The 24,140-nt window shown below is 47.7% G+C and overlaps 3 protein-coding genes across 6 annotated transcripts; 2 read left to right on the top strand and 1 right to left on the bottom strand.

The window, feature by feature from the left end:
* Positions 1–1,046: 1,046 nt before the first annotated feature.
* RIIAD1 (regulatory subunit of type II PKA R-subunit domain containing 1) lies at positions 1,047–20,795 on the top strand. Of its 4 annotated transcripts, none has more exons than XR_015716126.1 (5): positions 1,047–1,130; positions 1,563–1,639; positions 5,515–5,561; positions 6,652–6,779; positions 20,752–20,795. XR_015716126.1 is itself a non-coding variant. In XM_087828026.1 (4 exons), the coding sequence occupies exons 1-4, from the start codon at positions 1,047–1,049 to the stop codon at positions 7,452–7,454; spliced, it is 291 nt and encodes a 96-aa protein (XP_087684152.1). In that variant the 3' UTR covers positions 7,455–7,485. The 4 variants fall into 4 exon arrangements, 2 of the variants coding, with proteins under 2 accessions (XP_087684152.1, XP_016073096.1); XR_001603553.2 differs by lacking the exon at positions 20,752–20,795 and adding an exon at positions 7,372–7,485; XM_087828026.1 differs by lacking the exons at positions 6,652–6,779; positions 20,752–20,795 and adding an exon at positions 7,372–7,485.
* MRPL9 (mitochondrial ribosomal protein L9) lies at positions 14,127–18,009 on the bottom strand. The gene is made up of 7 exons (XM_016217582.2): positions 17,860–18,009; positions 17,529–17,685; positions 16,919–17,043; positions 16,669–16,719; positions 15,376–15,477; positions 14,782–14,865; positions 14,127–14,653 (listed from the first exon to the last, which is right to left on the bottom strand). Exons 1-7 carry the CDS (start codon positions 18,007–18,009, stop codon positions 14,519–14,521), a joined length of 804 nt encoding a protein of 267 aa, XP_016073068.2. The 3' UTR covers positions 14,127–14,518.
* OAZ3 (ornithine decarboxylase antizyme 3) lies at positions 20,762–23,932 on the top strand. Its single transcript, XM_016217583.2, is given in 6 exon segments — positions 20,762–20,867; positions 21,133–21,193; positions 21,195–21,269; positions 22,025–22,200; positions 22,654–22,739; positions 23,688–23,932. Coding segments are annotated over 6 exon segments (564 nt in total). The 5' UTR covers positions 20,762–20,844; the 3' UTR covers positions 23,831–23,932.
* Positions 23,933–24,140: the final 208 nt, after the last annotated feature.

Raw genomic sequence — 24,140 nt, 5'->3', positions numbered from 1 at the left:
TACCTAATCTGACTTTTATGTTTTTCCTGGCTTGGGAACTGCCACCATTTTCACTTCTTTGCCTCAGTCTTTGCCAAGACAGACAGAGGCAGACCACTGAGAGACCACTCCAAGGCGATGGCCTGATGTGGGGCTTGTTTCTCAGGCTCTTTCCTTGCTCATTGGGCAGTTGTTCATGGAATCTGAAAAGGCAGCATCCCTTTTGTGCTCTCTTCGCTGGCTGGCAGAAGACCTCTGCTGAGCATGATCCCTGGGGGTGCAGAAATGTGCATATTGAGAGACAGGCTGCTGCCCTTTCCAGGCTGCTATTTTCAGCTCTCTGGCTTTATGTTTCACTTCCCTTCTTAATTAGATACTAGAAGAAGGCATCTTGAAGACCGACCTCCTTTCCCTGCTCCTACTCAACTGGGAATGGGAGAAATAACTTAGAACTTATGAGGATCAAGTTAATCTACACAAGGAAGTCAGTCCAAGGGGGGAAAGTTCTGGCAGGATGTTCCTCCACGTCCTTTGCAGCATCTTTCCTCTGAGAATGTCCCTTCCTTTGCAGAACTCAGCTCACTCCATCTCGTGGGGTGCTTTCCTGTTAAGAATTCAACAGTTCAACGTCAAGGGTCTACAGGGCAGAGGGAAGGGTTCGGCTTCCGGGCGGGCGGAGAGGGAAGAAGCCTGGATTCCCTTTCCCTACTACTAGGCTTCATCCAGCTTCTGTCCAAGAGAGGGTCAGGAACCAGGTTCCGGGAGACTCTGCCTTAGGAATCCCTTTCCAGTTTTGCTCTAGAAATATGAAAAACACTATTTGAATTTGGGGGGGTTGTCAATAAGAAGGGCCTATTGCCTATGCAATCAAGCCGGGAGATCAGTCCCCAAATCTGGGTAAGGAAATCCTTTAGAGACCGTCCTGAGCTCCCTCTGCAGCTTCAGAGCCACCCCATATTGCCTCCCCCAGCCTCCGCCCAGCAGCCGGAGGGGGCGGGACTTGGGGCGGGGCGGGGCCTGGGGCGGGGCCTGACCCGCGAGCCCGTCGCCTTGACGACCGCGACAAGATGGCGACGCTGCAGGGCGGGCAGCTGGGGCCTGACCCCGGGGCGCTGAGCCCCGCGCAGCTGGAGCAGCTGCGCAACTTCAAGGTAGGTGCGCCTCCCCCCGAGTGCAGCTCCCCGAGGACAAGGTCGCAGGCAGGGGGGGAGGACGCCGGGAGAGGGGGCCTGTTCCCGATGCAGGGGCGAAGGCTCGGGGAGAACCCCGGCGGATCCCTGAACAGCGCTCCGGCAGGCGCCTCACAGTGCAGGGAGAACTAAAATAGGGGTCTGGACAGAGAAATGGACCGAAATTACTGCCGGGTGCGCTCACTGAGCTCCAGACCGGGTACCCCCAACGCGGAGACCCGCGCTCAGGGAGGGCGCCTGGGCCGGAACGGGAGCGCGGAGACGCTCGGACCATCCGGGACCCGCGGACAGACCCGGGCGGATGCGCGCGCAGCTGCCCCAGCCCCTCTCACCCAGGGCCTGACCCCCGAAAGCTGCCTCCTCAGGAGCGTGACATTTTGCTCTTGTCCCCAGATTCAGACGCGGATTGCCAACGAAAAGTACCTAAGAACCCACAAAGAAGTGGAGCTGCTCCTAAGTGGTTTTTTCAGGTAGGCGGTGCCCAGCCCCGCGCCGAGCAGCCAGTGGAGGCCTGGGGACGGTCGATGCCAGCGACCCCTTCTTGAAGCACTCCCTAGTGCTTCCTGTCGGGCCTGAAAGCTACAGAATACCCCAAGGTTTAATTTTTCCCAACTCTGGGATTTGTGGCACCCGAGGTTTTCTTGAGTTATCTCTGGAGGTTTCCTTCAGTTATCTTTAAATTCTCAAAAATATTAATGTTCATTCACTGTAGCTGGAAGGGTAACTACATACCTTATGACTGACGCTTGGAAGAAGGACTTGGGCGTTGAGAAGCCCAACAGGCAGCCATCGGGTGTAGAAAGTTATTCTCGGTCAGAGACTCTAAAAGTTCAGGGGTCTGGCCCTTCCCTCCCTGAGCACGTAGCTGTGGAAAGACTCGAGGTGGGACTCACTCCTCTGTACGTCTTGGGGAAAAGACCATTTTCCAGTATCCCAGAGCTGGTTCTTTCCTTCCCCCACACTGCCTTTCAGTGTGGCATTTGTTTCAATAGAATAATCTCCTAATGGGATGAAAGACAAAGGACTGAGGGTGGGGAGGAAATCATGGAGCAGCATGAAAAGTAGAACTCTCTCAAATGCTGTTTGGCTGTAGGCACATAGGCAAGGTTTCAATAACGATAATGGCTCTCACGGGCAGGCACTGTGTTGGTTTCCTACCTTAGTTATCACATTCTATTGTAATTGTATTGTCAGTCTTCTGTTTCTCTTCCTGAACCAAAGCTCCAACGCTGGTGGAGCCATATTTGGTGTCCCCAGTGCCCACACAGTGATGGCATCTTGGTACACTCTTGCTGATCCTCCCAGTGACTCTACAAAAGATAGCTTATTATCATTTCCATTTTACAGGCTTTCAAGTTAGGTTCTGAGAGGTGAAGTACCTTCTCTAAGTTGCTGAACCAGGACCCAAACCCAGGACCCAACTGTGTTGCTTTGTATGAGAGCTGGGAAGCTGGTGGGGCTCTCCTTTGTTTTCTCAAAAGAAGACCTGGAGAGGTGTCTTTTTTCCCCAGGCCCCTTTATTTTCCCTGGATTTCACTATTCTTTATATTTTAGCCATTTCTCCAAGTGGCAGCAGATTCTCAGAGGTCAGGAGGGGAAAGAGAAAGGGAAAAACTGACTTTCTGTGAAGGCTGGTTTTATTGGGGCCAGTGGTAAGGCCTGGGCAAATAATTTAGGGGACCCTCTGTCACTGTCGGCCCTGGGGATCCGGCTATCACTTTTTGTACCTTTTCTTCTAAAGGGAGATAAGGACAACAGACTTCCTATCCTGGGGAGCTTGCAATCCAAGTTAGGAATGATTGCAGCAGGGAGCTTGGAGATAGGCGTTAAAAGCTTTAATTAAATCGAGGTCTGCGTTGTTCACACAAACAAAAGGATTAGAGTCCTTGAGGGTGGTGAATGAAGAGGGCAGGAGGGGGAGAGGAAGTGTCTGAAGTTTGGTTTGCTCTTGTTTGGTTGGTGTTACTGTTACTTCCTTTGGGTGGTGCTAGGATGAGCCAGAATTGGTCCCTCTTCTGTACTGGATGCTTCAGATGATCCTTGCAGTGAAAAAGGGGAAGGCAGAGGAGGGGACAGAATCCTGGACGCCACACCTATCTTCACCTGTGGTGCACGTCTCTGCTCTAGGCTCACTCCAAGCCACCAGAAACTCCGAGCTGTTTTTTTTTTGGGAAGCAAGCACCCCAGTTCGGTTTTCTGATCCTAGGGATTTATGGCCATTCGGCCACAGCTGTCCAGTCTATACTTACACACAGTGTACAGAACTCTCAATACCTTGAATTTTGAACCTGAAAATGGAAAGAGTAGGGATCTCACTTAGTTTAGGCACCCAGACAGTTCAGGTTTTAGGCTGGAGATGTGATAGCAAAGGGCGACGTTTTAGAAAGGCTTTATTAAATGTTTTTGTAAATACCCAGGCAGATGAATCCTCCCCAAAGCAGCGCTGATCGTATCATTCCTCAGCTGGAAATATCTTTGGTGGATCCACACCATTGCTTTTTTTTTTTTTTAACATTTTATTGAAATACAAAGTACAGAAAAGTTGCATATACTAACTTTCACAAGCCGAGAGTACACATGGCACTGGCATCCAGATCAAGGAAGAGAACCTGACTAGCACCTCAGGCCTCTGTGGCCCCTTCCAGTCACTTCCCCCCAAAAGGTAGCCAGCATCCTGACTTCTAATAGCACAGATCTGTTTTGCCTTTCTATAAGTGGATTTCTACAGTCTGTACTCTACTGTGCCCAGCTTCTTTTGCCCAACAGTATCTTGTAGATCCCCATTCCCTTTTCCGTAGTGTATTCCACGTGTGACTATGCCAGGCTTTATTTATGCATTGCCACTGTCTTTTGAATTGAGTATAAATGTCTCTCCCTGGCCTTCATGACTCCATAATGGAGCCTCCTTCGCTTCCTACTACACCCTTCTTGTGCTCCCTACTCCAGCCAGACTGGACCTCCCAGATCATTCCACTGCCCTCATGGAGGGGCACTAACACTCCTTGAGTGCTCTTCTGGACCCTGGGGGTACAAAGGTGGATACAACCCAGTACCTACCCTAGGGGAGTTCACCACTTATAGAACGGTGGCCATTTTCATTTCCAACTCTTTGCTCTTGGGGCTTCCTGGGTCTGGAATGTTCTTGTTCCTCAGCCCTTATCCTGCACTGAAATCCCATGAATACCCCAAGGGTCCTCACAAGTGCCAGCTCTGTGGAGATTTTGGGGTCCTGCTGCCAGTAACCTCTCTCTGATGTCCCAGCCCATAATATCCTCTTGTAGCACTTCCTGGAGGGGGCCTTTTGGACATTTGGGAACTTGCTCATTGCCTTTTACTTGACTGTAATTTCTTTGAGATGGGGATACATTTTATCGTTAAAAATATACCAGTCTCTCTCATCTAGTACAGTTATTTACACAGTTTTGTGCTCACTAATTCTCAAACTGAATTAGAGGAGAAGGGAAGCAGCACTTTTTTTTTTTAATTCTTAAGTGATGATATTTTTCCATTGATTTTTTTTTTTTCAGGAGAGTGGAAGGGAGGGAGGGAGAGAGAGAAACATCAGACATCGATGTGAGAGAGACACATTGACTGGTTGCCCCCCGCACGAGCCTGCAACCAAGGTATGTGCCCTTGACTGAGAATTGCACCTGTGACCCTTTGGTCTGTGGGCCTGCTCTCTAACCACTGAGCAAAACTGGCCAGGGTGGGAAACAAAATTCTTAATGCTTGAGGAGCAGGGGCTTCCTGGGTCGGCAAGGCCTTCTAGGCAGGTGAGGCTGGGCCTTGGAATCACAAAACCTGCGCCTCTCTCTTTTTCTCACTTCATGAACTTGGGCAAATAATTAACCTTTTGGAGGCTTGGTTTACTTACATGTAAAATGACATAACTTTCACCGGGTTGTTGTAAAGTGAGATGTATTTGTGAACATACTTTATGAACCGTAAAACTACATGCGAGGTAAGCGTTTTTGACTCCCCAGTGGCACTGGGACCTCAGGTGCCATCATAGGCTCTGTCTGCTGGACTGGAGGCCACCGACCTTCTTAAGTCCACCTCCTCAGCTTTGCTTTATTGTATTTCCACCCCTCCTCATGGGAATTCATGGTGAAACTTAGATCCTGGGGTTGCATATCTGTGCCATGGCTCCTCAGGATGGGCAGCTCGCACTTCATCTTTGCTGCCCGCCCCTGGCTTGGTCTCTGGTTCTGTGAACATGTGTTGAACATGTGACAGGCTTCCTCTGGCTGTGGCACAACTGCCCTGACCGTGCCAGACCTGCGGCCATGGCCGCCTGCCATAAAGCCTGCTTTCCTACCTACCTCTACCCTCTAATGTTTTCCAGGGAGATGTTTCTGAAGAGGCCAGACAACATCCGAGAATTTGCCGCAGGTGAGTAAGGCGATGTCCATTTGGGGCGTTAGATAAACGAGCCCAAGGAGCGTTACTGTGAATTTAGACTCAGACAAACTCAGGATTCTCCCTGGAGTCTGGGGTATGTCTTCACCCAATGGCCCCCAAGGGAGTTTTCTTCAGGAGGCTCATTCGTCCTTTGTCATGTCCTCAAAATGAGGACAGGTGAGAAATGAGGCAGAGCTTCGTGGTGAGGGTCAGAATTTTGAGATTCCCAAAGGGACATGGTCATAGCTCCTTCCCTGGGAACCTGAAAGCTGGGCTCTCCACCAGCTGCATATTAGAATCACCTGGGGAGCTTTTAAAATACCCAGGCCCAGGCCTGCCTCCAGAGGGTTTTACTTAATTAGTCTGGGGTGGGGCTCAGCCTCCAGTTTTAAAGGCTCCCCGGTGACTCTAATGGGCTCCACTGCCCTGAGATGGCTTAAGGTCAATGGTATTTAGAGGCGAGGGCCGGGCTGGGTGATTTCTTGGGCCCTTGAGCCCTGGGAGTTGGTTACACCCTCCCGCCCTTTCTGAGTCTAAGTGCGTCTGCTGCCACCGCAGATTCTGCCTGATTCACCTTGTGCCGTGTGTCTCAAGCCTCTTCTGTCGTCATTCTCCGAGAGCCTGGCTCTCCTCTGAGAGGATGTTCTCGGAGCAGGCGTGAGATCTCAGAGCAGGAGTTGGCAAGCCGAGCTGAGACAAGAATAACACTTGGCATTTATTTGGGCCCCAAGATGAGCCGGGAGCAGAAAACCCAGAGGCTTCCTCAGCCCTCTGATGGCTCCCTGTGCGTCAGCAAGCCAAGGACGGGCAGTGTGGCGGGGACAGGGGATGGGAGCCATCCTGTGTAAGCGCTTTTGGGAACACTGGCGCTGGCAGGCTCAGAGCTGCTGGGGGAGGGGGTTCATTGGGGGGTAGTGAACTCAGGATTTGCTGTGACATCTCATATTACGTTATAAGGCGGGGCCACCAGTACCAGGCCTGCTAAGACCGAGCCTTCCTAACTTTTTAGCAGAGTAAGCTGTTCCCCCCCATCTTTGTCCCTTGGGTTTAGATGATTTCTTCTTTTTGATTCTTATCCCAGACTATTTCACGGATCCAAGACTTCCCAACAAGATTCACATGCAGCTAATTAAGGAGAAGAAAGAGGCTTAATTAGCAGAATCCTGATGCTCAGCTGTTGAGAGAGACCAGAAAGAATCCAGCCTGGGGGTGGGTGTTAACCTCACTTGCAGACAGAGGCTCCTTTACTCTTGTGAAAATAAGCGCTGGCTCCTGGGCCCAGAGTGTGAAAGAAAGCAAATGGAGACTCCAGAGAGAGGTTTCATGCAAGTGTTTGGTTTTCTTGACACTATTTTGGGGGATGAGAGACTGTGAAGAGGGGCCCAGGGTTTGTCTAGCATATCCATGGCAGAAAGAGACATTTGTCTCCTTACTTTGGTGAAACGGATGAAGGGAATGTAAGTGTGAATCAGACGTAGAGAGAGGGACAAGGAAATGGGGGGTGGAGGGGGACCTGCTAGTATCAAGGCCTTGCTTTCAAGCTGCAGAAGTCCAGAGCACTCCTGCAGACGCCTTTTCCTTATGTCCTTGGTGGTGGGGGCACTTGCCCTCGTTGCATCTTGGATTGGGCGCTTTCCCGCTCCCCTGCCCTTTGAACCAGCCTAGGCTATTAGGGCTATCATACATTTTATAGGCAGGACGATTTCTGAAGTGATTTTGAAGGTTGGGGTTTTTTTTTCTTTTTAATGTGAGGTGGGAGAAAGCCACACTCCTGATTTAGCAGAACCATTTCTGTTTGCAGGGCATCTGGAAGTGAGAGTCCTGTTGTCATCAGTGTGGGTTTCCAGGCTGCCTGGGCCCTGTCTGCTTTGCAAAAGCTTTTAAAGATACTCATTAAAAACAGACCTTCCTGCTCTCTCTGCTTTATTTCACTCAGAAGGAGGAAGGCATCCTTCGTGGGAGGGCTGCTCCGTCCCTAGGCCTGTTTCTCTTTTGGTGGCAGCCCATGGGCCTCTCAGTCAGGTCAGCAGGCTGTTTCTACATGTGCCTCAATTTGTGTACTCCCCACCTCTCCAGACCACCCTCTCCCAGAGCCAAGACCCGATGAGAGAACAGGGGTGGAGACCCTGAGGCCCACTGTTGGCCGTGGCGGTACTGAAAGAGAGTCCACCCTTCAGCAGTAGCTTTTGTTTTTTCTTTATCTTACTTCCTGGGTTATGTTCAGAGTGTACAGGTGATTAACTTTTATTTCCATAGAAACAATAAGAGGAATTGAGCTGGAAGGACACCAAAAGAGAATGAGATTAGACATAGAAAACCCATTCAGGGTCAATGAATACTGGGTAGTGTGAGCCTAACAGGTGACTCAGAGAGGTGGTAGACCTAGTTCTTGAGGACTTTTAGAAACAAGACGCCATCCATTTGGTTTTCAGCTAAGAGGCAGGAGAATGGACCAGTTAGCCTTAGGAATTCCTTTCCAGGCTGAGAGGCATGGATGTTGCCTGTTTATGTCTTGCCTGGCCTCCACCACGCACTGACTCCACTGTATAAAGACCTGGCAGCTGTGTGTCACTTGTCAACATCACTGTGGCAACAGAAGAACAGCCCAAAGAGAGACTGTATTTCCCTTCTCTGCCTGTCTTGTTCTCAGCTGCAGTAGAAAGGACAACAAAACAGGGCATTTAGGTAACTATTGAAAACTACCCATAATAAGCTATGGAATAGGGACCCGAGGCACTATTTTAAGTGCTTTCAGAATCACACATCAGTGGCTATGGCTCTGTTGAGAAAATCCTAACAAAGTCTTCAAAAAACACATCCACTGAGGCCTCTGATGTGAAGTGTTATATCAGACTCTTGGAACCTTTCTTGGGAGAAGCAACCTGCAATATGGGGAGAGGGCAGTGTTTTACAAGATGCTTATGTGCGTGATTTATTACTGTGAGTATAATGGCTCATGCTTGGGGATGAGGGCAGAATTCCTGGTAGATGTAAGAAATGCATTTCTTTTACAATATATTTCAAAGCCTTCCTGAGTAAGGAATGCATTTAACACGTGGTCATGGTGTATCTGCTTTGTGAGAGTGTGTGCTAGGTCCCGGGGGTGAGGCAGAGAGACCCACGCAGTGGCTTAGTCTAGGAGATGGCTGCTTTCTTCTCTGACCTTAACTGTCTAAATATCTCACCTGTTAGACTGAAAGCTCCATCAGGGCAGGGACCAAATTAAAAAATTGACCTTGTTCATGATTAAGTTCCTGACTCCTAGCAGTGTCTGGAATATAGCAAGTACTCAGTAAGCATTTGTGGAGAGAATGAATGCTTGTGTATCTGAATGAGCACGCATTTACCGGTTGCTATGAGGACAGGTACATACCTGATGGAAGTAGGTACACAATATAGGAAAAAGTGGAAGAAAGAATACTAGGTCTGCCTGCAGGAGTAAGGGAAGGCTCACAGAAGGTGACCTGTGATTTGCCAGGCAGATGTGGGGAGAGGCACGGGGCAGTCAGGGTACCACAGATGCTTCCATTCCGCTGACAGGATGGTGGCGGCAGGCTGCCACCTGCTCATCACCACTCTTTCTTCCCTGCTAACGCCAATTTTGTTGAGGGCAGCAGTGGGCTTGACCCCAAGTGGTGGACTGTATTTAGCTAAGCCAACAACAATTACATCCCCTGATTTCCTAGCTTCCCTTGCAGCTGGGGGCAGCCATGTGTCCCTGAGCTACTGGTAGTGTGCTGGGGGTTTCTAGGAAAGCTTTTGCTTTCATAACAAAAATATAGGAGGGGGTGTGACAGATTAAGCTGGAGTAGCCCTCTCTTTTCTCCCTTCTCCCTGATTTGAACCTAAATGTGATGTTGAGCTGAGCAGCCATCTTAAGGCCATGAAACAACAAGCACAGGAGGGTGAGCCAGTCCTCTGAAGTGGCAGAGGAAAGATCAGAAGACTCTGAGGCCCTGGCAGCACCTCTGAGCACCTGAACAGCCCAGCAATCACCTGCCTTCAGACTTCTTGGCAAATAAGGAAAATAAATCTCTGAACTATTTTGAAATCAGACCAGAGTTTAAATCCTGACACATCACTTACTAGATGTGTGGTCTTGGCCAAGCCACTTCCTTTAGCATTACATTTCTCATCTGTAAACTTAGATGTGTAAATACCTACCTCTCTGGGCTGTTGATTAAGGATGAAGAATGGATGGTTCCTGGCATGTAGGAGATGTTCACTAGGGGTGGTTTTATTGGGGGTGTGTAAAATGCAAGGGTGGGAGTAGTGGGAGACAAGAAGGTGGGGACAACTCACAAAGGGCACTAGTATTAGGCAAAGGAGGTTCGTTTCTTATCATGTAGGCAATGGAGAGCCTGCGAAGAATTTTAAGGCAAGAGGAGTCGATGAAGAGACTTGTATTTAGAAAGTGTCATACTGTGGAAGACAAATTAGAGGAGACTAAGACTAGACTGGAAAGACCAATAGGGAGACAATCACCATAGTCCAAGTCACCGTCATTCTCTTATTGCACCATGTCACTTGCGTCTTAGCAGACTCTCATGTCCCCTATGTAAGCTGAGAATGTATTGTTTTATGTAACAGAAAACCCAATTTATAGTGTCCTATGCAGGTAGGGTTTCTTTTTCTTACCAAGTTAAGTCTGGCAGTAAGCAAGAGTCAAAGGTTTAATGATGCTGACAGGTCCCCAGACCAGGCTTCCATCTTTCACTGTCAGCCTTAGCTTGTGACTCAGTTCCAGCACTCCCACGGGCCATTTCTGTATTCCAGGTGGGGAGAAGGGAGAGCTACACTAGCTGGGCCTGTTCCTTTTTTATCAGGAAAGAAGTTCTGAAAATCCTCCCCACCTATGTCTCCCAGGGTCCTGTGGTTCACTCCAAGTGCAACAGAGACTGGGAAAGGGAACTTGAATTCCTCTAGCTTCTAGAGCAAAAGGTGGCAAGAGAGGAATGGGAGCAGCTAAGTCAGCCCCAAAGCAGCATCTGCCCGCCTGCATTCCTGACTCATTCTGTGTTGGAGCTGGAATGATCTTTTAAGAAACCTACTTCAGAGTATGTCACTTTTCCTCCTAAAACCCTCTGGCAGTCTTCCATGCACTTCGAATAAAACTCAGGGGCTACAAAGGTTTGCAAGACCTCCTGCACCCCTGACTTTATCTGCCCCACCAGACTCCAGCCACACCCATCTCTTCTCTCTTCCTCAAGACATGCTAAGGTTGTTCCCACTTTAGGGTCTTTGAACTCTGCCTGCATTTCTCTTACCCAGATCTTCACAGGGCTGGCGGTCCAAGTTGGGGTGCTCTACACGGAAAGGAGGAGAAAACTGTTAAGAGTAAAACTCTGTTACGCAAATCGGGCTTTTTTCACATAGTAGGTCTGCAAGTGGAGGTTGCTGGTGCTGGTTTAGCAACTGCCTCTCTGCAGTTTCCTCTTTCCCTTATGGTCAAGGAGGAGCAGGAGGATCAGGAAGGGACACTGCCAGTGAAACCTTTCTTTTCCGGAAAGCAAAAGCTTCCCTCTGCCCACTCCGCCAACTTTCACTAACATCTCATTGGCCAGAACTGTGTACATGCCCCACTCTTTAAGGGAGGCTGGGCAATTGAGTATTTAGCCAGCCAACAGTGTCCTAGGTAGCTTCTTGTCACTTTCTCAGAGTCCTGGATCCAGCTGAAGTAGTCTCCCCCAGGCATTTAAAAAATATTTAACTAAACTCCCCTTACCATTCTCTATCATATCACTCTGTTTTGCTTTACACTTCTCTCACTGTCTACTGTCTGGTTCGCTTATTTTCTCATTACTGTGTGGCTGAGAATGTGAGCTCCAGCGAGAGCGGGCCTTGTCAGTCTTGGTCATTACTCAGAGCATGCAGCAAGGACTGCCTCCTCGCTGTTCAAGGGGTGGGAGGCAAGGACAGCATCTAGAAAGCAAGGCACTCTCCTAGCTGGGTGGGCCTCTACTGCCCTCTCCTGGGTATGGCAGAACTCATACACCACTCAGAGAATGCCTGTGTGGATAGTCAGCAGGAGGAAGAGAAACGGCTAGGAGCGGGGAAAATTCACAAACTTAGATTCCTGTTTCTTCCCAAGTTACCAAATCCAGGGCCTTCTCTCTGGTAGAGCTGCTTCAAGAGCTCCTCAGATGTCCCCTTAAAGTGTTGGAAGGAAAGACACCTTGCCACGTTGACAGTTCACTCGCTTCACTTATTCAACACATACCAAGGCAAATTATGTACTCAGGATGCAGTTTTGGGAATAAAATGCTCTTTCCTCAAGGAGTGAAGACTAGTGCATAAATAATTGTAAGTTTCAAAAGTGAAATAAGACAAACATCAAAGCCACTATGGGCACACAGAGGGGCACTTGACTGGCACTGCGGTGGTGCGGTGGTGGGCACGACAAGAAAGTAGGCATAGAATGTGTCCCCACATGGGAACTGAACGCTAACAGTTGAATTGGAATTGAAGGTACCAAGTTACTGTCTAATCCCACAGCTCCCCATTATTGAATCTGAAAGGCAATTATTTCCTCCAAGGAGATTCTGCCTGAAGTCTTCCCTCACCTTCACCTCTGTGTTTAAGGCTCGTAGTGCCTTGGCTTCCTATCTGTAAAAAGAGGGGTGCTGCTAGCTGTCGCCTTTACACATCCTTGACACAAATGAACTCTAAGAATTCTAACATTCAATGTGTAAAAGCATCTCCCTGGGAGCAGGTTGGCATGAAGCATATGGATGTGAAAACCCGGGTTTTCCAGCATCCACGGGGAAATTCAGCTTGAGTCCAAAAGAACCAAAGGTGCTTTGCATGCATCAGTCTCACTAAATACTTGTTGAAAACAGTGAACTCTCAGCACTCTTACACCACTCCTGCCGTTCCCTTGGGTTGCTGAGTTTGTCTACAGGGTGACAGCACGTCCCTTGAGAAGTTGTGAGGGCTGTCATTACACACCCAGGCTCCATAGCCATGTTTAGCCCATAGTAGGCCTTCAGATAGCACCCATTATTTTAGTGAAGCAGCAGGACCAAGTTGACCTGGCACAGGGAATGGTTACTGAGGAGTCACAAGTGTGGGCATGCTGGTGAGAAAAGGGCATAAACTAAGTTTTCATGATGGAGATTAGGACTAGTTAGTGTGACTGAAGACTTACTGCTTTCTCAAGAAAGCTTCTCCGAGGCCCAACACAGTGGTACAGAGCTCACACTTCCGACCCCATCTCTCTCAGGCCCCAAGTGACAGCCAATTACACTGAACATCTTTTCATGTGTTTATGTTTCCTTTCTATCTCCTTTTTGGTGAAATGTATACTCAGGTCCTTTGCCCATTTCGGATCAGATTGTTACTAATTTTTTACTTTGTGTTTGAGAGTTCTTTTTACACCAAAGATACTGGTCCTTTGTTAGACAGTATATGGTTTGCAAACACTGTTTCCCACTAGCTTGTCTTTTCATGCTTTTCAAATGGGTTTTTCAAAGAGCAAAAGTTTTAAATTTTGATGAGGTCCAAATTCTTTTTTTTTTTAAGATGTTTTTGATTTTAGAGAAAGGGCAAGGGAAACCGGGAGAGAAATATCCATCAGCCACTTCCTGCACGCCCCCTACTGGGGACAGAGCCCACAACCCCTGCATGTGCCTCAACGAACAGGTGACCTCTCAGTGCATGGCATGGTGCTCAACCAACTGAGCCACACGCACCAGGGTGAGGTCCAAATTCCTTTTCCCCCCAATTCTTGACTATTCCTTTATGGATCATGCTTTGGTGCCAAATTTCCAACAATACCAGTGCCAGACTTAAGTTATGGAGTTCTGGCAAGTGCAGTTGGGTACAGTTATCAGTGCAACCACTGACAGACCTCTCTTATTATTTGGGGTGGCCCATGTGGATGAAAGTGAATGAAAGCATTTAGTGGTCTTGGAGTGGCAGCTTAACTGGCTCAAATAGGGTGACAAAAACCAAGCTCTGCGGGCTTCTGGTAAAGAGGGCAAGTCAGTGGCCCCCTCTTTATCCTTCCTGAGCTGCATGACCTCCCACTGTATTTGAGTGGCTCTTGCACAATTCACTTGTTAACAATTAGGTATTTTTTCCAGTAATGGACCTTGGACTTATGCAGAACTAGTTCTTTCATCTCTTACCAAGACACCTACTCCATAATTACCTAATGACCAGCCCTTATCTTAACTTTGGTCTGGAAACCAAGGTATCTTCTTTTTTAAAATCTTAGGAGCTGGTTCAAAAAACAAAACAGAAGGTTCTTTTTAAAGCTGCTTTCATCTCTTAATTTGCTCCAACAATTACCCTTAGGCCTTAATTCATAGTGCCTTAGAAAAGTAGAATCCATTGTGCTTACTCATATTGATGACTTTATCAATATACTTAACGAGAGTAAGTTTTTTAAGACCAAAGACATAACAGCTTGTTGAGTAATTTGCCCATAGTAACTGTGGGATGTAGCCTGCAAATGTATTCTCTTCCTTCCTGTTTAGCAGCAAACCTTAGTGGCTTAAGAGGACATCCCATGTGGATGTCCTGTCCCCAGTCTAGTCAAGCTTAGTAAACACCTAAAAAGAACACAACCTCTTTATTTCTTCTTGAGACATACATGTTCAGTTTGAACGATGACAGTAAGCCAAGTACTAAAGACAGTGGCTAGCTCTTCCATTTGTCCCAATGAATTCCAATGGCGGAAGGGGAAACAGGATCCAGACTGTTTTGGTCTATTGATAGTCAGCTTATCAAATCTACAGCTTGGTGCTTCTTGAGCAGGACTGTCCCAATAAGGCCGATGTGACAGCAGTTGAAGATGGAAATGGCAAATATGGAGAATTCAACATGTATATGCAGTTTAGTCCGATGTTTCCACATGGTCTCTAAAATTCCATATTTGGTCAGAGCTGGCTCATCTTTGTTCCATCGTGCCTCAGATTCTGCTTCACTACTTTGAGGGAGTAGGTTCAGATCGTCGGGGAGCTGGTGGGGGCGAGTCCCTTGGCAGCTTGCTGGGCTAACCAGTGCTTGTATCTTTTGGTCTTGGGCCTCTCAAAGTTCACCACAGACATAGGTACCCTGACAGTGTCAAGCCCATTTACCTGTATACAAAACAATATGAATCCCCAGACATAAGTTGGGCAGATAAGAGCTAACACAACCCAATCCCAGCTTTTCACCCTGGTTTTTCACCCAGTGAGAAAAAGGAGATAGTATGTAAAACACTCACCGTCACCTCACACCAATACTCGCCCCACCGTGTGATAGGCTCTTCTGGTAACTTTAATGCATGTGGGGCTACCACAACACCAAGCTGGAAAAAAAATCATAGAAAAGGGAGCTGTTTACATATCTGCCGCTCTAGGCAACCTCATAAAGAGGGCTCTAGAATTTCCTGTACAGAGATGAATAAAACTGGGAGTTGATCCTAGCTGATCCCACAGGAGGGCACAGAACTCCAAGATGGTGGCAGAGAAACTCAGTCCTAATTTCTCAGAAAGGGAGGTAGATTCACAAAGAGAAATGGGGCTAGAGACCAAAATTACAAGAAAAATTCTCCAGTGAGTCCCATTTTCTCAGGTTTTCCCTAGCCAGAGGGGAAATAAATGATACCATGTTTTCTCATCTGTCTTCAGATTCTATGAGACCACCCTTACTTAGTCCATACCCATTTCCCTATCACATCCCTGCAAACCAACCAAGAACACTTTCCCTAACTCAGCTGAACTCATATCTGTTGCTAACAAAGGGATCAATCCTGGGCCTCCTTCCCAGAGGTAGCTTCCACCCTCAGTGGTGTATAGTACTGTTTGGGAACACTCACATTTTTGAGAAAATGGCGGGCAACTATTTCAGGGTTTAGCTCCCATTTGACATTGTTCTTCATCCCCACCTCCAGGTGACAGCTTCTCAGAAATTTCACTGTCTGAGAGGAATTATAAACAGGGACTACGTTAGAGTTGGAATAAAAGGAAAGGAAATTTGTTAGCAAGAGGTACAAGGTCCGAGAGCTCAGGAAAAGGGCACAATTTCTGTCTCACAGCCAAGACAGGTGAAAAGATAAGTGGAAAAGATAGCGAACATTCTTGTCTCAAGGCTGATATTGTGGAAAGATGTTTTTGTGACACTTTGGAGGAGAATGTCCCCTATACCTGGCTGTTCCTTCATCAATTGGGGCCACTGGCCCTGCCCGGGTAGCTCAGTTGGTTGGAGCATGTCCCGTACACCGAAAGGTTGAGGGTTCAATTCCCTGTCAGGGCATATACCTAGGTTGCGAGTTGGATCTCCAGTTGGGGCATGTATGGGAAGCAACCGATTGATGTTTCTTTCTCTCTCCCTTCTTCTCTAAAATCAATTTAAAACAAACAACATACCCTCAGGTGAGGATTAAAAAAAAACTGGGGACACTGGTTTATCTCAGGATGTAATGACATTCATAGACTGTTTTAACCCAACACGTTTGGCTCTTCAATCCCATCCCTACCACATTAATGATTCCTCCTTGCTTATAGAATGAAATAAAAATTTAATAGCCGAGAATTCAAGTGTTTTGTAAATCCTGCCCCAATCCCCTTTCCAGCCATGTTTCCTAATATCATACTATACAAGTCGTCTGCCTAGCTAGACTATTCCACCTTCTACGTGAAAGCACGCTTTAACTATCTTCTTATACTTTCTCTCCCTTACAAATATACCCTCCTGGCCTATCCAAATCCTAATCCTTCAAGGCCTAATTCAGTCCCATCTGGATAAAAGCCCTCTCTAAACACCCTTATCCATTTTGGTCCACATCACTCTTATAATTTACTGTCTTAAGTTTATTGATCACTTTTGCACATTTACGTTCTCTCCAACTTATCTGTAAATATTACCGAAGCAGAGCCTTTGTCTCACACTCTTCCAGGTTGGGGCCTCACTTAGTAAGCTAGAGCACTTCACCTAACTGGCCAGGATTTCCCAGGTCTCAACACCAGTTATTGCAGCCACAACACTTCCCCTTTTCCTTACGTTGTGTCTGCAATCAAGAGACTTCAAGGAAATCAAGAAACCTCTCAGGAAAAGGATGATGACTCTTGTAGATGATCAATAAAGGAAGACTTTCTATGTTTCTACTCACCGCCTCACCTGCCTTGGTCTGGATCTTTTCTAGTTTTCCTTCTTGTCTTAGCTAGAAAAGAAAGTTAAAGATGAAAAAAAGAAAAATGAGTCCATAATAAATAATAAACTCTTACTATACTAGGTATAGGGTTAGGTTTCTGGACTCCTGTTCCAGTCCCTACTTCATTTTCAAAATAAACAGAGAAGGGACGGACGTTGCTAGGAAATCTTAAGGTTTTCGTTCTCCCTCTGTCTTTCTTTGAGCTCACCAATTTCTCCTCTTCGAACAACTTCTTGTTTTCAGGGGACGCATACACAGCTAGTCCTTGAGGAAGTAGTCGATTACGGCCCAGAGATTTCTTCACTGAAACCAGGTCACCCCGCACTCCAAGCTCTGCCAAAGCAAACAGAGACACTGCATCAGACTGGCTAGGATGCCCAGAGGAGATGACCACAGAAAGAAGCGCCTCTTAGTCTCTCAGTTCTTACCCTTCTAGAAGGAACGTTAACATCCACTAGGACCAACATTTAAGAGACTTCTAATTAGTGTCTTTAGGGTCTGATTTAGAAGCTTAATGTTCTCTGTACAAAACGAAGCATTGTTCTGTCACAGGATTTCAGTATCTGCGGCACATAGGCCTCTCCGCCTCCTGCCCTCTGCCCCACACACTTACGGATGTTCCTGCATTCCTGTTCGAATTTTCCACGCAGGAGGCTAGTATCACAATCACAGCACTTTTTATGGCTTTCTCTTCTCAAACTGAGGGCTGATCTTTTCCACAGAGTAGGAAAGGGCAGCAAAATGCTGAAGGGGACGGGCAGGAAAAAGTTGATGCCAAACAGATCTAGCCTGAGATAGCGCTTCTGCCTCAGCCTTACCCTCTACCGACTGCGTGAGGATGAGCTCCAGGTTCTCTTTGGGCCGGTGTTTCGTGTCCTCCACCAGCTTGTAGACGCGGTGTCGCCGGTGCAGGCGCGGCGTCCGGCCCTCCCCGGCCAGGGGCACCTTCCACCAGCGCTCCACGATGACCGTGCCCTGGTGGCCGGAGAGCGTGGGTGAGCGAGTCTCCACCGAGAGGCCCGTTCGTGCCCCCGCCGCCCGCCCCTCCAGGGGGTGCCCACCACGTCTCCAAACGCCCCAAGAAACGAGACTCGGGCGTACATGGCCCCACCAGAGTCAGGGGTCCCGTAACCCAGCCCCAGCCCTCACCCGACTGTAAGAGAGGCTGAAGTCGCGCTCCAGGCCGGAGGTACCCCATTCGAGTGGCGGCTGGAGCAGCGCCCGGACTCGTCCCCGCGGCAGCCGCTCAGCGGCCGCCCGCAGCAGAGCCCGGCCTGGGGCCACGATGGGGGCCGCCATTTTCCCGGGCGCGCAGGGGACCTGGGAGCGGCCCTGTGCCGGCGCAGGCGCAGGGAAGGCCCCCGCCGGCTGCCCGCGGCGCGCCTGAGTCTCGTCCGGGCTGAGCGGAGGGGCAGGTGGAGCGCGGCGAGGATCGCGGCTTCCCCGCGTCGCTGCGGCCGGGAGACCCGAGATCTGAGCCGACGCTCCACGATTCGGCGTTTTCCTCACTCCGTCCTCCTAGTTTCTTTTCGGGGGAGGGGCGCCCATTGTACTGACGGACAGGGGAGTGACTGTTCGGTGCGCCGACCCGGGAAGACCGCTCTGCCCCTTGGTTTTGGTGATCTCTGAAGTCACCTCCAGTTCTGACTCTAGATAACTGGACACTGAGGTTGCCGCTCCCAATTTTTCTTTGAAAATTTGACGATCTACCTAAAGGCGGTGAAAGGGTGGATTCGTCTGGGACACCATGCTAACCCAGGAGTTGTTTAACTCTGAATCTTTACAACTGCTGTACTTAAGCTAATGTTTAAAGAATTCTCAATCATAAGGGAGATAAGCCATAAAAAAAATAAACTATGACAAGGCCCAGACGGTTTTCCCAATGGAGGGTCTCAGTACTGGAGAGAAGACCAGATAAATGGCATGAATGGGGTCTGTTTGGTAGAGGAGATTATGGAAAGATGCCCTGTGCATTATATTGACTCATAAACAGCCTTTGACTGGCCGTCCCTCCTAATTATACTTTACTTAGCTCCCAGGACACCAGTTTTTCTCAGTGTCTTTTGCTGATTTCTCCTTCCTTGGAGTGCCCCCAGGACTCAGTCTTCGAATCTTTACTCTTCTCAATATACACACTCCTGACGATCTCATTCAGTCTCATGGCTTAAAGTACTGTTAAGATGCCAATGACTTCCAAATGTCTCTCTCCATCCTGGACTTCTAAACTCCAGACTTGAATATCCACCTGCTTGTCTTCTTCCCCTTACATGTCTAATGGACTGTTCAACGTTAACATGCTCCAGACTAAACCAATCTCTGGCCCCCTGCCCCAAGCTACCTCACCTGGAGACTTTCCATCTCAGTTGATGGGAACTCCCTTCTTTCAGTTCTTGGACCCAACTTCTTTCTTTCATACTTAGGGAAATCCTGTGGGTTCTACCTTTAAACTATTTACAAAATCCCACCACTTCCCACCACTTTCAATGCTTCACCCTGGAATAAGACACTATCCTTCTGGATTGCTGCGTTAGTCTCCTGACAAATCTCCCTTTAATGCTCTACAGGTTACTTACATCAGTCACACTTTTAAGAATGTAAGACAGAGCCTGTCACTCTTCCAGCCAAAACTTTGAAATTACTTCCTCCTTTACTCAGAGTGAAGAAGTCCATATGATGGTCTACAAGGCCATGTATGATCTGGTCTCATAGTTCTCTGACCTCATCTCCCTCTACTCTCCCTACAGCTTACAATGCTCTACCCACAGTGGCCTCCTTGCTGTTTCTTGAAGACACCAGGCACACTTCCTCCTTAGGGTTTTCGCATTGGTGGCTGTGTAGGCATGGAATGCTCTTACCCCCAGATGTTGGCTTGCCTAACTCCCTCACCGCCTTCAAGTCTTTGATTAAATGTCACCTTTCCAATGAGACCTACTTGGATCACCCTATTTATTACTGCAACCTGTCCCACCCTCTTCACACTCCTGATCCTCCTTTGTCCTGCTCTATTTTCTCTTTATGACATATTATCTTTTAATATATTAAATGATTTTCTTATGCTTATTGTTTAGGTTTGTTCTCTCACTGTCACAAGATGTGTTCCAGGGAGCAGGGATCTTTTGTTTACTGATGTATCCCAGGTACCTAAAATAGTGGCTGGCTCATAGAAGGCCCTCAGTAAATATTTGTTGACTAGATGAATGAATATGTAGAGGTCTTGGACTGGTGGTCCCAGAACTAAATTTTACTTATAATGTTGCTTTAAAAAAAAATCAACAGTTTTGAGTTAGTCAATATTAAAACAATTTGGAGAAATTTACAACAATCTCTTTCCAGTTTCTGTTGAAAAATCATACAATCTAGTACCACAGAGTCCCCATTTCTGCATGACAACTGGATGGATGGAGCCGAGCTGTGTTGGCTTCTTTGAGACAGGGTGTGAACTTTCCATTTTGCTACAGCCCCACCCAGCAGCTCCACTAATTTCCTTTAGCTGTCCTGAGCCCTGGAGACATTTAGTGTGCAACTCCTACCCTACAAGGCAATTAGAAAGTTCAAAAATGTGTAGCACCCTTGGGTGGTTAAAGGTAGAGATGATAATGAAAATATTGAATTCATGGGAACCAGGAACCAATCAGGTCAGATCCCGGATAAGGATCTTGGGAGCCTCTTGCAGTGTCAGACACCAACCCTTTAGTTGCTGAATTTTAGAGGAAGTGGTGTCTCTGTGTGTGTGTTGTGGGGGGCAGGTTGGGTGGGCACAACACATGCTCAGGCAGGGCTGTTTACCACTGGTCCAGTCATGAAGTGCATACTTGCCTAAAGGGGAAGGGTGGGGTAGGGGAGCAGAGAGCAGAGTCCTGAAGTGACATAAGGGCTGACTCTTCGTCCATGTCATAGTGCCCACCGGGTCACAATGCCACCAGATTGCCTAAATCTTTGTCACCCATCTCTGAACCTCACTTTGCCACAGGGAGGCACTGAACGAAGAAACTGCCTTGTAACAGGTCCCGCCCCTCTCTCTACTCCCTTTCTTATATCAAGAGGGGAACAACACGGAACCACTTCTACCCAATCTGGTCACCATACGCCTATTACTTCTACTGTTACAAATACCGGATCACCCTCCGGGAGAAGATGCTGCCTTGTTGTTATAAAAGGTACTTGTTTTCATCTCTACTTATAATAGTTTATATAATAAACTGTAAGGAAAAAATAAAAGAATTTGAAAGAACTTCTCAAACGGCGAGAGATGATAATAGCAAAATAGGATGGAAGGCTGGCATGGAACTTTAGAACTTTTCCAACTGGCTGGCCTGGGAAAATACAGGAGATAGTGCCAGAGCCTGGTCCTGTGTTCCTGGAAGTTATGACCCTCTCCTCCTCTCAGAGATATACTAATTTGGGCCTCTTTTTCCTAACCAGCATCACTTATAAGGAACAGGAGGACTTGACACTCCGGCCCCGTTTCTGCCTTCAGTGCTCCTGAGTCCCCAGTAGGCCTCCAGATGGGCAGGAGCACCACGCAGGGTGACCATGACCAGCTTAAAGAACTGTATTCGGTAAGCGGACTGTAAGCTGTGCAGTGAGTTGGTGCCAAGCAGCCTCAGGCCTGCTGTAATGATACCTTGCAGAGAAGGAACATTAGTTAGAAAATCAATCATAGAAAGAGCTAGATGAGACCTCAGAGCTCATGTGTAAAAGCTACTTGCTTTATAGACAAGGATTCTGGCCTAGAGATCTTAAGGTGGTGGTGAAAAGCAGGATGGGAAAAGAAGAGGTGGGAACAGAGCAGACTGCATTGAGACTTGTGGGACACAAGTTGTTCAGATGCTAACTTGGACTAGAACCCAGAACTTCTGCACTTGCCCTTGTATCATTTTGCAATAACATGCTTGTGTGTGACCTTTGCATTTTAGATGAGAAATGGGAGAATTGAGAGAAAACCCATATGATGGAAAAAAGGTGGAAGAGTATTACCAGTGAGACAGTAAACAGGTGGCACAGCTGTGTTTAAAGAATAAGCTCTCTGATGTAAATGTCAGTTTCTAAAGGGACAGTGCACCCCGAGGTGAGGTTAGCAGGCAGTAACCCTACATTGACTCCGGATTTCACCTTTGCTCTCAAGGAGAACTCCACGACAGGAATGGAGTTAGGTCCTAGGGCTGAGGGATAATATTGCTGAATTAAGACCTTGGCTCCAGTTCTCCCAGGCTCTCCCTCAGCCCCCTCCTTGCTCCTCAGGCATCTAAATCTGTGAGGACGAGATGCACACAAAAGCAGGGAACTATTACTCTCATTTGTACTCCTTTTCCAGGCTGGGAATTTGACGGTGCTGGCTACTGACGCTCTCCTCCACCAGGACCCAGTACAGTTAGATTTCCATTTCCGCCTCACCCCTCAGACCTCTGTCCATTGGCACGGCCTTCTCTGTGACCGTCGACTTTTCCTGGATATCCCATATCGGGCCTTGGATCAAGGCAACCAGAAAAGGTGACTGAGCCTGGATGGGAGAGTGTGGAGGAAGTGTTAGGGTTTCTCTCTTTTATCATGTCATCAGGTACTGGCTCTGCTAGCCAGTGAGGGCTGATTCAGGAGCTCGATAATTCAAACCACTGAACTGCATGCAGACAGGCCTGTGAGCCAGCCTGGACCTGGGGTTCAAGGGATAACAATCCACGGGAGGTTGCTGGATTCAGAGTCAGAAACACAAAAGTGAGACTCCATAGACAGCTGAATAGGACATGCTTTCCAGCCATTGACTTTATAGAGTAGTCCCTTCTCCCCAGACTCAATCCCCTTGGCTTCAGAGAAAAACCTCTCAAAATTAGTTTAGCAACTTGCATTTCCTGGCTTGGGTTAGCAAAAACTGACCAATGAGGTTTCTTCTGGATTCTGAGTTTGCTAAACATTTCATTAACCATGATGTTTCTCCCTGGCTCCTAGTTTGACTGCAACACTGGAGTACGTGGAGGAGAAGACCAATGTGGACTCCGTGTTTGTAAACTTCCAAAATGACCGTAATGACAGAGGTGGGGATCTGCTCTGTCCTTGGCCCTTGGTGCTGAAGCAGCTAACATGACTTTTTCTTTTAAGGAGACCCTCTTCCCCCAACTCTTTAAAAAGGGAATGCTCAAGCATTTCAGGGTCTCTCCCAAAGGAAATTAAGGTATCTGGCATTCTGTTCAAGTTACAACTGGTGTATTAGGAAGTCCCTGAGATAACTCAGAAGCCAGACTAAAGGACCACTGGTGAAATTAGACAGAATCCATTCAAGGGATGTGGCTGGTAGGACAGAAAGGATATCACATGTATTAAGCACCAACAGTGTGAAAGGGTCAGGCATAAGGTCAGGATAGGAATATAACCAGATGCTTGGAGCACATGCTACATACACTATAACCTCTTCCCTCAAGGACTTTATACTCTGTGGGACTTAAGACAAAGGATGGTCAAGAGTTTACACCACCATCATTGTTAGGCACTTCATAAACATCTTGTTTAATATTTTTTTTCTGTAGGAATTTACTGTTTTATTTTATTGAGTTTAGAGAGGAAGGAGAGGGGGAGAGAGAAACACTTACTGGTTGCCCCCGCATGGATACCAACTGGAGATCAGGCCCAAAACCTGGGTATGTGCCCTGACTGGATATTGAACCTGTGACCTGTCTGTGCACAGGATGACGCTCCAACCAACTGAACCACGCCTCCCAGTGCCATCTTGTTTAATCTTAAATTCTGTGAAGACGGTTCTATAGTCTCCATTTTACAAATAAGAAAAAATTTTGGAAGGGTTAAGTCGTAGAATGTCACAAAGCAAATATTAAAGCGAGGATTAGAGTCTTAAGTCTCTTTGACTCCAAAGCACATCATCCTAATGCCTGCATGACACCCTCTCACCACAGCCATTCCCAAGTAGAAAATCCAGATCTCTGGGTACTGAGTTTCAGAGTTTTCTAACTTGTTCTCTCCTTTCACAGGTGCCCTGCTACGTGCCTTCAGCTACATGGGCTTTGAGCTGGTCAGACCAGGTCACCCTGCCCTCCCTCCCTGGGACAATACCATCTTTATGGTGTATCCCCTTGAAAGGGATCTGGGCCAGCTGCCCACTAAGTCTCCCTGAACATGCTTATCCATACTCTCTGAGGGGCTGGAGGCCTTGATACATGGGACCCAGGATGTGATTCTGGACACCTCCTCCTATCCTAGGAATTAAAGGGTAGTGCAATCCACACGTGTTCACTGTTTCTTGGGGGGGAAGGTGGGGTTGCTGGAGTGGAACATGGGTCTTACAGAGCTGAATTCACTGTAGGAGAAACATTTAATGATTGAAACAATCAGAGGGAGCTGAACAGACAGGAAAGGGACCCAAGGATTTTAGGCTCCTTTTGCCTTCCTCTCACCCCAAAGCCATTTCCCCATTTATTCTAACC

The sequence above is a fragment of the Miniopterus natalensis genome, chromosome 19, assembly GCF_054644295.1.
Source record: "Miniopterus natalensis isolate mMinNat1 chromosome 19, mMinNat1.hap1, whole genome shotgun sequence".
Lineage (NCBI taxonomy): Eukaryota > Metazoa > Chordata > Mammalia > Chiroptera > Miniopteridae > Miniopterus > Miniopterus natalensis.
Note: the sequence above shows the minus strand (reverse complement) of the source record. Positions and strands in the feature narration are given on the sequence as shown.